Source organism: Macadamia integrifolia, chromosome 9, assembly GCF_013358625.1.
Source record: "Macadamia integrifolia cultivar HAES 741 chromosome 9, SCU_Mint_v3, whole genome shotgun sequence".
In the NCBI taxonomy this organism is placed as follows: Eukaryota; Viridiplantae; Streptophyta; class Magnoliopsida; order Proteales; family Proteaceae; genus Macadamia; species Macadamia integrifolia.
In genome coordinates this window covers 5,864,632-5,879,589 of record NC_056565.1, presented here as the reverse complement: position 1 = coordinate 5,879,589, position 14,958 = coordinate 5,864,632, and the positions used below count along the sequence as shown (strand labels likewise).

At 37.1% G+C, this 14,958-nt stretch overlaps 2 protein-coding genes across 8 annotated transcripts in view; both read right to left on the bottom strand.

Moving 5' to 3' along the window:
* Positions 1–2,555, bottom strand: part of LOC122089368 (DNA-(apurinic or apyrimidinic site) endonuclease, chloroplastic) — an 11,326-nt gene extending 8,771 nt beyond the window's left edge. Inside the window, exons 1-6 of one of the 7 annotated variants that reach the window (XM_042659034.1) lie at positions 2,218–2,555; positions 1,517–1,700; positions 1,313–1,413; positions 930–1,009; positions 568–828; positions 72–394 (exon numbers count right to left, since the gene is read on the bottom strand). In XM_042659034.1, coding sequence (XP_042514968.1) covers positions 72–394; positions 568–828; positions 930–1,009; positions 1,313–1,413; positions 1,517–1,700; positions 2,218–2,333 — 1,065 coding nt within the window. In that variant the 5' untranslated portion in view covers positions 2,334–2,555. Of the gene's footprint in view, positions 1–71; positions 395–567; positions 838–929; positions 1,010–1,312; positions 1,414–1,516; positions 1,701–1,956; positions 2,187–2,217 lie in introns of those variants that run through there. The other 6 variants (XM_042659033.1, XM_042659035.1, XM_042659036.1 and 3 more) reach the window with 6 other exon arrangements.
* Positions 2,556–4,343: 1,788 nt separating this feature from the next.
* Positions 4,344–13,343, bottom strand: LOC122089118 (glycosyltransferase-like At2g41451). The gene is made up of 11 exons (XM_042658601.1): positions 12,818–13,343; positions 11,690–11,839; positions 11,453–11,505; positions 10,055–10,163; positions 9,809–9,943; positions 9,591–9,635; positions 8,094–8,281; positions 7,542–7,683; positions 5,638–5,684; positions 5,183–5,270; positions 4,344–5,000 (listed from the first exon to the last, which is right to left on the bottom strand). The coding sequence occupies exons 1-11, from the start codon at positions 13,151–13,153 to the stop codon at positions 4,719–4,721; spliced, it is 1,575 nt and encodes a 524-aa protein (XP_042514535.1). The 5' UTR covers positions 13,154–13,343; the 3' UTR covers positions 4,344–4,718.
* Between the last annotated feature and the right edge of the window lie 1,615 nt (positions 13,344–14,958).

Sequence of the window (14,958 nt, the reverse complement as noted above, 5' to 3'; positions counted from 1 at the left end):
CCCCCCCCCCCCAAAAAAAAAGGAGTTAAAACAGCTACACCCATCAAGGGTATACCACTATGTGTACTTGCCTGCAGTTTGGTCTCTTGCAAGCACAACACATCAAAATTTTCCCTTTTTGCAAGTTCAAGAGCAGAGAAAGCCTCCAGTTTCAGCAAAGCCCTTAAGCCGTTAACATTCCAAGACATTAGCTTAACAAATGGAACATCATTAGTTAGAGGAGATGGCCTCATGGTTCTGGGATTATACGCTACCCAACCAGGCTGGGGCTTCTTATGAGCAAACATTGCCCATGGTTCACTTGGATTGATGGTCAGATCAACTCCATCAATGGATCTATTATCGCCGTCACAAATATGTGAAGCGTTTCCTTTCACTCCAGGGTGCTTCTTACCTACCATCAGTAGACACAGAAAAAACCTCATAAATCCGGTTAGATCAGTTTATCTCATCAAAAGATATATAAATCAATTAAATTCATATAGCAAGAAGAGAAAAGCATATGTTTTCAATTGTTAGTCATTACAGAAATAAATAACAAGACATGAACAATGTAAAGAATATTACCTGAATGTCCCTCAATTTTGATTGGCTTGTTCTGTTTTCTGGTAGAAATTTTAGAATTAAATTCAGTACTGGCAACCTCAAGCGAAGGTGATTTTGCCCTTCTCTTACAGTGTTGAGTTCCCGAAATTTTTGAAACAGTACTCAGGCTTTGAACCTGGTCTTCATCAGATGAACTAACAGGCTTCCTTTTTGATGGAGCACCATCAGGAGGTACTGGCTTTGTCACAGAGATCGAATGTACTTCTAGTACTGAACTTTGACCTGCACATGCTGGAAATTCCAAAGCATTAAAACTGATTGATCCATCCTTATAAGCACTACGAGAGAAGGTCAAATTTATTTTGAGCAAAAGAATGGGATACCATCATCATTCTCAGCTAGGAAGCACTTTAAAGCTGATTGAAGATCACACTTACGACCTCTAGTAGGAATCCCAACACTCCTGAAATTTGTTGTGCACCACAATATAAGTGACATCAGGAATCAAATAGATTAAGAAACAGAGTTCGAGAGAAAATTTGATCCTGAAAGGAAGTACATGCAAGACACTTCCAGCATACAATGAGATCTATGTCATGAAACTAGGGCAGCTGGCAATGTGTGACAACAATTAGTATCAGGGAAAGGAATATCACAGATATCCTTCATTTACATATAACTTGCAGTGATGGAGATGTGTCCTTGAAAAAAATGACCAAAGAAAGCTTTCATTTCTACAGAAACTCCCCCCCCTCCTTTTTTTTACCTCATAACTGTTCTGAGTTCCTGCACTGTCATTGTTTCCAATCTAGAATGGTCGTCCCTAATTGCCTGAATTTCAACTGAGTTACTTTTCTCCAATTCATCCTGCATTTCAACAAATCATACAATGAAAACCACCTGTTTTGCCAACCATTTAAGGCTCATTATTATTGTTACAACATGAGAAATAAGCTGATCATCCAACAACCTTTGCTAGGTTCTCCTCAGGATGCGGACCACCCCCAACTGATCCCAATGTCATATGATTCTTGCTATTAACCATCGGTGTTGCAGATGCTATGTGACTCGAAAGTAGACGTTCAGACTTTAACACTCTTGTTTTTGATAAAACTAAGGCTCCAGATCTCAAATTCCTTGGAGCAACTGCAAAACTAAAGACGCTAAAGCTCAAAACTAGATTCCCCATTAGCACACCGAACAAAACTTGATGTTCTTCATCAGATTATCATCAAAATAAATAAATACAAAAACTTTGAATGACCAAAAATGATTGCAAACTCAGCATACTTCAAAACATAAATTTTTTTAAAAGGAAATATAAGAGCATATATTATGTCAATTCCACCCCACAAAATAATCAGAAAATCAAAAGAAAAAGAAAGACGAAACCAAATTATTTTAACTTACAACATTCTGCTAATCAGCATTGTGCAATCAAATGATTCCCTTAAAACTGAAAATGTCCAAGGAGCTCCCACGATTTAGGGCTTTAAAAAGACCAGGGATTTTTTTTTTTCCCCTTTCAAAACCAACGAAGTGTTCTGAATCAGAGAAGAGAACCCTTCTCAAGTTGATAAAAACATCTGGAACCCTAAGTTTCTGATTCCACTACTAGTATTCAAACACACACACACACACACACACAAAAGCAGTAGAAGGCGTTATAACTTGCAAGAACCTGGTTTGTAACTAAATGAGAGTGGAGCATTTGAAGACAGAAGAACAGAGACCCGGAGAGGTAAGTATGCGTAGGTTAAGCAGAAGGAGGCGCATGTTACCGGCATCGTTCGCTTTACCGCCAAAACGGAGACGGGGACGGGGACGGGGACGACAAACTAACTAATCAAATCTGTATGAATATGGCCACGTCGAGCTACAGTAGTGGACGTCCGATGAGGATCTGGCAGGTGACGGAATCATGGAAGCCTCTTCCCAATATGGAGTATAGAGTTAAGACACAGACCAGCTGCACATACGTGGGTCTAAATCTAACCGTGTAAGCCTCGTTACTTTCTAACATTTTTTTTTTGTATGAGCCAACGAAAAAGTGTGTGGAAACATCTTTAGGCTGGGGCAATATGATCATTTTACTCACGTTGTGTCTAGATAATAGATGCACATTGACACACTGTGGGCACACTAACACATTGTGGATTGTATTATTCCCTCCATTTTTTTTTTCACATTTATCATACTAAACACTCTTATTCATAGCAGCATAGTGGGGCATTTATGAAAGCAAAAGTCACAGGCCATCACGAAATCATACTTGGGTAAGAGTGTTTGTCAAAGTTATAAATGAAAACTTTTTTTTTGTTAGAAATTAAAATTGAATCATATATTAAACGGTTATATGGTACTTAAACCATTTCATATAAAGATGGCGGACCCCCAAAAACCTATTCTAATAGAAAAGGCATATAGGGTTTCTATAATTATCATTGTGTTTTTTCAATATTCCTTATTTTTAATACATAGATCAAATTTTCCTAAGATCTTGGTTAAGGTACTAAAAAACCCTATAGGGGTTTGTGAACCCTACACCTGATGAAAGACCACTTTGTTCTTCATACATAATAAACTTATTCCAACAAAATGCAGACAAATACCTAGAGCATCATCACATTGGATCAAACTGAAATTCAACCCATGATTACATATGCTTGTTCCAATCCAAACTCTTGAGTTTTTCCAATTGAAGTATGATCCAATCACAAGCAAATACATAATAAATTGTGTGGCTAGACAATTCCAGCCATGGCTTTTAGGACCATTTTCTTCCCAGAAGATCCATAACTTTTGAGAGAAAATTACATGTCAATTTAAAAATAATCAATTATGAATGCGAAGAGAAGCAAATAATCACTTATTGCTCCCTCTTCAGCCGTTGTTAATGGATGTTGAGCCTTTTTTTTTTAGTGATCATATCAAACAGTCTTAATTTCGAAAAGTCCACTATACAATTCCAACACTTTCAAAGTATGAAGGGATACTTTCTCTTAACCATGATTTAGAGTTGAGATCTCTCTAGAGGTGAGGTGCTTATGACACACCAAGTGTTGAGGTTGAGAAGATAAAATGATAAATATACGTTAAATAGTGGATCCAGATGTTTAAGATCACGAATGGAAGACTAAAGCTGTGTTGGTATGATTTCTTCAGAATACATTATCGACTTAGAATACATTCTCTAAGAATATACAAAATGCAGACCTGATGTCCAGTCCATCCGCATAGAAAAAAATTATGCAATTTTTAATTAAATAACTGCACCCTTCTCCTTCCACTGGAAGAAATGGGTTAAGGTTAACCCTTCATTCCGTTTGTGATTATATCAAATGATTTTTTTTTTATGGCAAGAATATATAGATATATATATATATATATATAAATCAAATGTTTGAAACTTTGAATATTGGTTGCATTTTGGGCCAAGATGGAAGAAGGAAAGTGGGAAATCAATAAATCTAAAAATGATCATAATGGAGTTGATGATCATTCTGACTGTTTTTCAAGGTCAGACAATCCTTGTTCTTCCTTTAATTTTAGTTGAACATGTCTTGTTTGAATTATTCTCTAGTTAGGAAGGTTGTGAGACTAGAATGACTTTTGCTCAATTTATTTTTCATAGTAAGATACTTGGTCCACCATATTTAGCAAAAAGTTCTCCAGGTCAGTGACCATTATTTTATGATTGAAGATGGTGAGGATCCCTTGGAGAAATGAGTCAAGGAAGAAGAACAATAATGAAGATCTGTTCTGTTAACTTCAAAAAATCAATGGCACTAGTACAATGGGTGAATAACCATCAATATCTAAATGGAGAATCAATAGTACAACTATACATAAAAATCACAGGCAAAGGCCTCCAACTGCTATCTCAGGTGGGCAGCCAAAGTGCCAAAATAAGGCCAAGGTAAAGAACCGCTCCACTAAGAATTCTCGACTTTCTTATCTCTCTATCTCAACTATAACCCTATCAACTAACCTGAAATGTACACCAGCGCTTGGGTAATGATCGGGAAAGATTCAATGAAGTCCTAACATCAATAAGCCCCATCCAGAGATTGCTTGTCAATTCTTCTGATTCTTCCCTCCAAATGAAACATTTCTACTTTTCAGGCCCTCAGTCTGGACAGGAGGTAGAAGAAGCAATCATAAGATGAGGCCTATAATGTTTCCATGTCACTAGCATCCATGCCTGGGGGAGACAATGGTGGAACTGCCTCCATATGTGAATCAGTGTCTGCGACATCCAAAACCTTTCTTGCTGTCGCCTGAGATTCTCCACTCCTCCCAAACTTTCTTGAGGACATTAAATTGGAACCAGTTCCTCTAGTTGAGTTACTGCTCTCCACAGAAGATAAAAATGTCTCCTTTGAGATGGTTGTTTGTGCAGATGCAATCACTGACCTAAAAACACCAGACTCCCTCAAACCTTTAACAATGGCCTGAAGGCAACAAAAAGGTAGGTCAACAATAAGAAATTTAAGACCTCATGCATTTTCAAATGCACATGCATACATATCCACAATTATGAAATGTAGAGCCAAGAAAACCAAGGAATATAGGTATGGTGCCTGGAAGCTCCTTTTCTACTTATAAAGCGCAAGAAACAATAAAAAGCACTTACCATAGGAGCATAAATCCGGGTCAAAATGCCCTTCCGTAGAAGTTTCAGGTTTAGTGCTTTATCGGTCCATACCACGTGGTCTCTATACCTACAGAATTATAAAGAATCCAGAAACAAGTACAAGGTGTCAATATATATAAAGATTCAAAATTAGAAAAACTACATTACTTGTCTGCAGTTTCTGGGTAACAGCTTCCACACACCCCCATCATAGCTATTAAATTGTTGTTTCTTGTTATTCAAAGTTGGACTCTTCAAGGTTTATCAATTAGGGTTCACAAACAGTTCAAACAAAATCAAGAATTTTTTTATGAGACCCAAGACAGGAAAGGAGGAGAGAAAGAAATAAGTCCTAATTAATTAATTAATTAAAAATAATTTATAAAAAAAAAAAACCAGAATCATTCCTAACAAAGAACGACAGAACATTGGACAGAAAGAGTATGAGTCCATACCATTGGAGCATCTCCTCCCCTGTTGCAGTGGAAGCTATTATAAATGCCTGCAAAACCAATGTTCCTTGGATAAGGCTAAAGATCATTACAAAACATGCACTCTGAAAGGAGAAAGATTTAAGGAGGAAGAGGAAGAAAAAAAGAGAGAGAGAGAGAGAGACAATCTCCAGGAACATAAGTCCAGACATGAGTCTGCTTACTCACAAAGAACCTGTTTTTCATGCTTCAAGTGGCAAAATTTTCAATCATCTTTTTGTTGATTTTGATTACTATTTGCCTATCCGTCAGAGAATGGCCTAGAAAGCGAAAGAAAATTGATATTGCATGATGGCATGAGCAAGTCAAGCTGTCTCTAAGCAAACCCCAAATATCCTGTCTCTCTGTTTTTCCTCTCTCCTCTCCCAAAATACTGGGTTCTCATTGGAAACACTGATTCATATCAAGGTGTTGACTAGTCCAGTTTTGCACCACTAGACCATTTTAAGTATTTACCCTCAATTGATAATTGTTAGCGAGCGTATGTTGAGAAATTCTAGTACCCCAAAAAAACTTTTGATTAATCCAATTAACTTCACTTGGCAGTGTGAATAAAGAACTAATTTTCCATCTTAAACCCTCAAAACATTTTTCTGACACAGGTTACTCCACTTCTTAGAGACTTAAGAATCAATGACCAACCACTGAAGGAAGGGTACTAGCATAAGCAACTCATATACAAATAAATGAACCAATGCAGGTCAGCTGACTTATGGGTAGGCCAAATCTAGAATGCTGCAAGGAGAAAAAGAATCCCACCCTCATAGAGGGATTCTCAAGCTTGCCAAGAATCATAATATGTGCAGTCAAGAGACCAACTCTGGATGAGGGCGGACCTAGTAGCATTCCTCCATCCAGAAGCAATGGCCTTATCTACGTTTGCCCTAGCGACTATAAGCATAAACAGCTTCAATGATCCATCAATGAATTTTCTGAACCATTAATCCCAAAATTACTACCATCAGGAGGAAAAGATGCAAAGATTTTATATCTACATTTTTCACATCCCAACAATGTGCTTCATGAGCAAGTTTCCAGGTTTCAGGTTTCAACCAGGTTTTGACTCTGGTCAAAACCAAAACTTTTTCTGGGCCAAAATCGTTACGATGCCCAGATTTTTTATTTATTTATTTTTTTTTTTGAGTGCTGCCTATTTTTACCATGTTACACCTATTCCACAAATTAGTTACACAGGAAAAAACCACCCCAAAATGGTAGAAAGGCTTGGATCCCAGTCTGCTAGTGTACACTGAATGTGCTGCCTGCGGCACACTGGCCCTATTATAAACACTGGCTACATATAATTTAGCTACTAGAAATGTAAACATGCAATTAAAACACACATTAGGTTGGGGAAATACAAGTATACAACACAATGGCAGTTTAATCCTCTTGTTGTACACCAAGAAAATTAAACATACATTAGGTTTCGACTCTTGGTTTTGTCTTGGAATTTGTCGAAACCGAGACATCTTGGTCAAAACCTCAATTTTTTATCGATACTTAAAACCATTTTCACAGGATAACAAATGATATTCAGTTCCAAGGAATCACTAGGACTATCATAATATCACAAGTCCCACCAAAAAACAGGTCGTGCATGTTGTAAGATGCTAAGAGAGAAAGAATTCATTTGTTTCAAGCTTAATCCATTTACTAAGACTAAAACAGACAATTGTATAGATTCTAGAAAGAGAAGTATGTTGGAGGACATAAACAATAAATATAATCAAAGGAACCCAATAGACATGATAAATTTAATCACAGTTAGATTAAATAGAATTTTCCTTCACGGATTTTAAAGAAAATTTCTCAGTTTTTGTCAGCGAAGGGAAAAATGTTAACTTGATGCAGGCATTATGACTTACAGCTCTGTCAAATTCAAGTATGAAGCATCTTTTGACATCCTCCTTTGTTGGTTTACAGCCGCATCGGTCACGCCTAGAAGTCAAGTCCGAAAATTTGGTGTACGTGTAATGTAGAACAGCAGCCTCCTCCAATTTTATTTCACTGTTAATGATGTAAGCAACATAATTTATTACTGCACATCTAACCAACAGAACAACAGAATCTTCTGTTCTGCTCAAATTCCTAAACCAAACATAACGGCTACAAAGGGTTTAAGTCTGTAACTCAGTGCAAGTCTCACTTCCAATGGGTCTTGGTAGAGGTGGACTATAGTTGGTCCTAACTTTCAAACCCCCAGAATTTTTTGCATAAAGTGGCCATCCTCAAACTCAAACCTGCATCTTCATGATGGCAGGCTGGGCTTTTTAGCCTTGCAGCAAGAGATGGCCCCTAAACAAAAATTGTTTGCACCATCTCTGTGCATTCATGTCTGCATGTCTACGGATTATTTAAAGGATGTAGACAATGATTGATAAGGTGTATAAGCAAATATATGAGATAGAATACCATACTTTGGTGTCTTCATATAGTTGTGCCATCTATGAGCACCATTAGGGCGGAGATGATCCTGAATCCGAGCAGCTGATTTCCCATTTCCATAGGTCAAGAAGTAGTTAGGATTACCACGGGTTGACTCTTTGTACATACCAAAGTATATGTCTTTTGTAAGATGATCATAGTTCTTCTTGAACATTGAGACCTGTTGGTAAGCATAGAAGAATGAAATGTCAATCACAATGAATATGATCCCAAAACATCCCTTAAGCAATGGTCCCAACAATGTGCAAATTCTAAAGATGTGAGATAGTTAACAAAGCATCTTAGTTCTTGCCCTTAAAGAGTTATACTTCTTTGGATTAAAGTGTGAGTTGGCTGACAAACTTAACAAAATTTGTTAACATTCCAGACCATGCAAAAAGGATGCTAGGGGTCTTAAGTGCTATATGTTCCTACAATTGGTATAAGTAGTGCCCGAACAAAACCCAGCTTATCCAAATAACCTACCCCTCAAGAAGCAACTGGATGTCTCCAGCACGACACAACTGTAAATTAATGGGTTCATAGAAATCCAAATATGATTCCTAATTAACATGAATTCTCTGCCAGATGAGTAGACACTCCAATGCTCTAGTTTTAGATGCAACTATTGCAATCACACTGCTACCTTGGAACCAAAAACAACTTTAAGTTATCAATCTGCATAGTGTTTATCACATTTTCTATCTGTAAAATCTTTGAGAAGATTCTAAATGTTCATATGTTAAATGAAACTAAATAAATTGGAAATCATTTCTACATCACTCCTACAAACCACCAATACAAGTAATAACAACAAAGTAGGATCTAGCAGGGTTCAAATTACAAGTCATGGGATCTCTTCATATACCTACTAACAGCTAGGATTGTTATTTGGATTGGATACTTCAACGCAGTATCAGATCACAAGGCCCATTATGTTAATTAAACATCTATGTACACTCGGCCAAAAGAGGGACACATGCCAATATACTGACACCAAAAAAGGGGCAAGACATGAAGGGGGAGTGTCGGGAATAATCCTGCATCGGCTAACTATGGGACCTTGGATGACTTCATATACCACTCGAGTCTCTCCACCTAATAGTTTCAGCTTTCGGGTTGACGAAAACCTATTAGTAAAATAAACATCATGATAAAACAATAACAGCATGGGTACAGGAGAACTTGAAATTTCCAGTTCATGTATCAAATAACACTACTTGTAATGCAAAAACTTGCATGGTCAGTCCCAAGATAGGCTAGCAGCTACACCAGGAATTAATTATTCATGGGGTGCCTGATCCCTGCTACTGATTTGCCACGACAAAATAGGATGCCTACAGATAATTGCTTGATACATGAAACTTTAAAAAGGTTCCAAAGAAATCCTTTCAACAAGCAACACAATCAAAGATTTAAGTTTCCTCATTGAATCCCTTAGAAATACACTACTGAAAAGAGAACAAGTAAAGGATACGAGCAAAACTTACCTCACTGAAAGGTTCCTTAATATCATCTCGCTCAACACTACTCTCCTGAAAGTAGCACATAATTATCGAATTTAATGAAACATAATTGAATTTATTTATGAAAATAAAAATAAAAGATATCAGAGGTAACTTTGTGGCACCACTAACTGAATACATGCCATCATGTTAACCGGATCTAAAAAGAGAAAAAATATATTGTTTTAACTTGATTCACTCACATAATTCGGAAAGATAACCATATCTACATTCCCAGGCACTTCTAAGAGCAGTTGCCTCAACGAGTACTCCCGAGCACCAGCTGGATGTAGCAACTCATCAGTGTCGAGATGGATAATCCAATCCATTCCAGCATCCTAAGAAGTAACACATGCAGCATGGATCAAAGGTTCCATAGTCACGAGAATTTTCAATATTGAAGAACAAAGATTTCATAACATAGTAGTTGAGAATATAATTTTTCATACTCTTGCCATGACAATAGCCATCTCCATATTGAGAGATTGCTTCACAAAAAGTTCATAATTGCATGGTTTGTAGAAGAAGCTTGACAGCCAAGTCTCATTCCAGATCCGGCTAAAATTCCAAAAAAGAAAATGTTAATGATAATGAAGAAATGACACATGAGCGCATAAATAAAAATACATTATAACATATAGACTAAGAAATTGTGAGTAGTCATTTTGTCAAATAGACACTACTTTATTTGAACGAACTGTCCAAATAAATTCAACAGCAAAAAATGAAGTTAGAGTAGGACCAAAAAACTGCATCCACCCAAAAAAAAAATAGTAATAGAAAGACAAGATTTTATGAAAATTTAAGGAGATAAGGATAGGAACAACATATCTGTCACAAACAAATTCTACTATAATTTAGACCACCCTCACCCAACTGAAGTCTCTACATATTTCGAAATACATACATACATCAAAAGTTCAAAACAGATCGAAGAAAGGCCAGAAATCATCAAGGGGACAACAAGATCCTGCAAGAGAAGTCCTTTGGCATCAAAGAAACAAATCTATTCTAGTTCCTCTTGTTTTGCTTGACTTCTGATCTTTTAACTGAGCTCTTTGCTCGCCATTCCAACTCTATTTAGAGGGGTTAGTGCTTGGTAACCCTTCAAGAAGGAGGAGTTGTTATTTGAGGCCACACACCCACACTCTTCACCTTCAGGACTCCCACAAAAGGCTTTAGTAGGGTCACAACCAGCCAGGTTTGGCGGTTACTGACCAAAAGGACTTGAGGAGTTGAGAACCACAAATGCAGCGTAAACCCAAATACCCAACCCATCACTAAATGACCCGTTGTTGAATGAAATAACACATATATGATCTAACCCAAGGCTTATTCCACTAAAATAACCCACTTCTGTGATTTATCGGCATCAAAAGGTCAAGAATTACCATCCATCAAGTTCAATAGTCTAATGGCTCCCATAAAGGTCAGTAGTCCAATGGCATACTTTATTGGCAACATCAACCAAATCATTAATCTTTCTAGCAAGTGTCCCAATATGAAGTAGAAGCCTTTCCCCCCTCTCCATTCCAAAACCTAGCTATCACTTATTCCATTCAAAGTCATCATCATCTGCCTCTGAAAATTTAACTGCTGGTGGAAGTACTTAAAAACCCATACTAAACGGATCAAAAAACATAGATAAATGATATTTGACCGGAAACTATAGTAAACTCAATATAATCACTCAAAGTAATTCGCATTTTTGTTGTTTTTTCCTTCTGCCTATTTTCAGAGAGAACCATATTAAACCCGCCAATAACCCCCCTTTCTCCATATGCGCACAATTTTGATAACAATTCATGCTGACAATGGATTCAACCCAACTGGCAGTATGAACTAACCTTCTGGCTTGTTTCTCCTCCAGCTCTCTTGTACGGTATATAACTTTCACACCCTGAAGGAGAAGATGGAACAGATGAGTGAAATTTTGGAACACTGAACCATAATTAAAAGAAAAGGGTGGAGGGAGGGGGGGATTGGGTTTTGTTTTGCTATATAGATAAAGAATCATGAAAACAAAAGACACAAACACACACACACACACACACACAGAGGCAGAGCAGATGATACAAACTCACAGGAATTGATTCCAAGACATGAGACACATTAGGAGATGCAGCGTTCCCTTCCACAAATAGAAAGAAGTTCGTAACCCCCAGAACCTTATGATAGAAGAGCCATGGCAAAATCTGCTCCAAGCCAGCCGAAGTGCTCGTCGTAATACATATCTGCATGTTTAACAAAAAATTACAAATCAAGGTCATAAAAACACAATCATTCACATGTAACATAACATATTAACATGTATGCTTAAATCAAGTATACTCCTTGACATTGCTCAATTTACTATTTGATTATGTTTGTGCGTATTGCAGTGAGTGAAGTTTGGAAATTTGGGTTATTATCGATGGATATGATTCCTCTTATAATAAGGTCACAGCAGGTACACAGCCAATATAACAACCTTAGCTAGACCGTATGACTACAGATCCAGAAAGGCAGAGAGCCGATTTGGTGTTACTGACCCCAAAATCGTTGGGATAAGGCAAATTTCAGTAAGAACCAACAATCAAGAAGGATATAATAATTCAATGTTCAGTTACTAATTCTATTCAGAAAAGTGTAAATTATCACATCGTCAAGCATTTTCAAACTGAAAACATACAGTTGAAGTAATAGTGGTATATGGCCAAAGTATGAACTAAATGAAACAGTATATCGCTCAAGGGCTAAACCCCCCATCAAGTGTAACCCAGAGATTTACAAAAAAAAAATGTGTAATCCAGAGAATGCCTTCCACTCCCCTCAGAAAATGAACAACCACATACAACTTTGGAAAACGCTAAGTCAACACCTTATTTCTGAAGTCATTTACGATTCTTCTCAAAAATGACAGAGCTCCATAGCGAACCCAGATCCCCAAATCCACCCAGAAGAATCCGATTCCCACCCTAAACAGATCGGACTAAAGCACATATATATAAGGAAAATATATTTAATAATTGCATTGCCATTGATTGCAGTTAAACCACTTTCAACTGACAAAATTTCGAATATCAATCAAACCCCATGTTTCCAGAGAAACCAGATCCATGAATCAGGTAAAACCCACCATTGACCAACCCATAACAACCGCAACGACGCAGTGAATAAACCAAGATCAAAAACCAAAACAAATCAACGAAATCCAATCACCGGAAACTCACCTTTGGTTTCAGATCGGCATCGTAATTGTATTTCCAATCGCGATAATAAGGAAATGAAGGGGATGAGCTCCGACCTAGAATCTCAACGCAATCAGAAGAAGACGGCAAGTGAACAACATCTTGAGGAGCCGAGCTTCCCATACCACCAGGGAAGCTATGGCTGTCGGGAGACCAACGACTTGTTGGGTCGTTGAGACCACCTCTCCATTGAAGAACGAAAGCAAAGGCTGCGAGGGTTAGTGGCAAAACTGTAAGCAGAAGGAGAAGCCTTGAAGAGAAGTTCTGATGAAACGAAGATGGCGATGGTCTGATTGGGTTGTACAGACCACCAGCCATGGGAGAAACACAGAGAGAGAGAGAGAGAGAGAGAGAGAGAGAGCGCTTCTTCTAAGGTTTTTCGAACCTTATGGAATTATAATATAAAACCACTGAATCCAAACGGAAGCTGAAATGAAAGATTGAAATGAAAACTTAAAACTGAAGGTGGGAAGAGTGATTGCAGGATCGTTCTGTTTTACATCAATGGACTCTCACAACATCATATACAAAGTACGGGAAAGGAATACCAATTGGCTATATCCACCCTCTAATTGGAATCAAAAGAGGAAAGATTTTATTGCAACACAGATTCGGATCGGGTGATTGAAATAGCAGTTTAACATGTTCTTTTTCTCAAGGTTCTATGTTTGGTTTTTTAACAGAAATGTCCTTCCTCGCAGTTCTAAATTACCGGTTTTACCCTCCATCATAGGTCAAGACAAGGCATAAAACCCAGGGTAGTATCGGTATTGGAATCGGCTGAAACCGACACTTGGCCGATTCTGAATCAGGGTCAAATCATTAACAAAAAAAATATTTCTTTTTATGAAAAATAAGGGTAAATTCGACCAATTCAAACGGATACGTATCTGGGTAAAACCCATTTAAGTTACCCACAGGGTTGCTAGCCCTTGGAACTGGGAGTGGCCATTAATTACTCCTTAATTAATGATTCATAAATTGGTCTTAAACTGTCGGGTTTCGGGTGGATTTGGACATCCAATCCTAATTCTGGGGTCGTACTCGTATGATGATCGACTTAAGAGTATGAAAATGACACCCACTGTGTAGGATAACCGTCGATCTTTGGTGGGAGAGAATGGCTATAACCTTAAACAGATAGGAGGAAATGATGGGCCCTCTTGAAAAAGGTAAAATGACTCTTTTATGGTTGTTTACTATTTTACTTGCATACTCTCATTGTCATTGCACATGGGCACTCTGTCATTGTTGTAAAAATTGGATTGAATCAATCAGGATCACCTGGATCGTATTGGTACTAACTTAGACTAATCTTGATTGTTGATTGATTCGCTACTCATCTATCAGTATGGTATTAATCTAAAACACCAATTAAAAAAAAAAAAGAGGGGGGGGGGTTTAGATCTGTCCTATTCCAATCTATACCATGTTTTAAAAACTTGACAAAGACAATCATTGCATCATTCACCGATCCAACCAATCATTCTCTTAAACCTCTCTAATACTTCTTTTACCGAACTTTCTAATATATTTATGAGAAAAGATTATTGAACAAGTGGGATAGAGGCACACTCTAATGAGGCGTAGCAAAATAGTATCATACATTGAAAAACTAGTTGATTTCATGTGAAAAAAAAATAATAGTTAAAGACACAAAGATGTTAAGATACCATACCTTGGCCCAACCGCTCAAAGAACATTTTCCCTTATTTATATAATTTTAGGTGACCCATTACAAAATTCAAGATATTTTATACTTGTTAAGAAGTTGATGTGACCATTAACCAATCCAGCTATTGGATGGATTAAACATCGGTTGGATTGTTAGTACATCAAATTTGTTAATCAATCAAAATCGTATGATCCACTATCTAGTGAAATTTCCGTTATTATACTTTCAAGAATTTAATGAAATTTTTACTATTTATATCTCTATAAATGTTGTATTGCAACATTAATCCAATATTTTCTTTTGGGTTGCATCTAAAAATTCCAAGATTAAATTTAATCCAAACAATCTTCATTTACATTATAGTTTTTCCAATTTGAGATCAAAATAAATATAATATTATATTCAATTATTAAAAATATAAATTCAAAATAAATCTTATATTTCAATA

Excerpts from the sequence above, each read along its gene's own strand:
- LOC122089118 (XM_042658601.1), bottom strand. The coding sequence starts at position 13,153 with ATGGCTGGTGGTCTGTACAACCCAATCAGACCATCGCCATCTTCGTTT. Across the intron at positions 10,164-11,452 it reads GAGGAGAAACAAGCCAGAAG|CCGGATCTGGAATGAGACTT; the intron begins GTTAGTTCATAC and ends TTGGAATTTTAG. Across the intron at positions 5,001-5,182 it reads CCCGGATTTATGCTCCTATG|GCCATTGTTAAAGGTTTGAG; the intron begins GTAAGTGCTTTT and ends TGTTGCCTTCAG.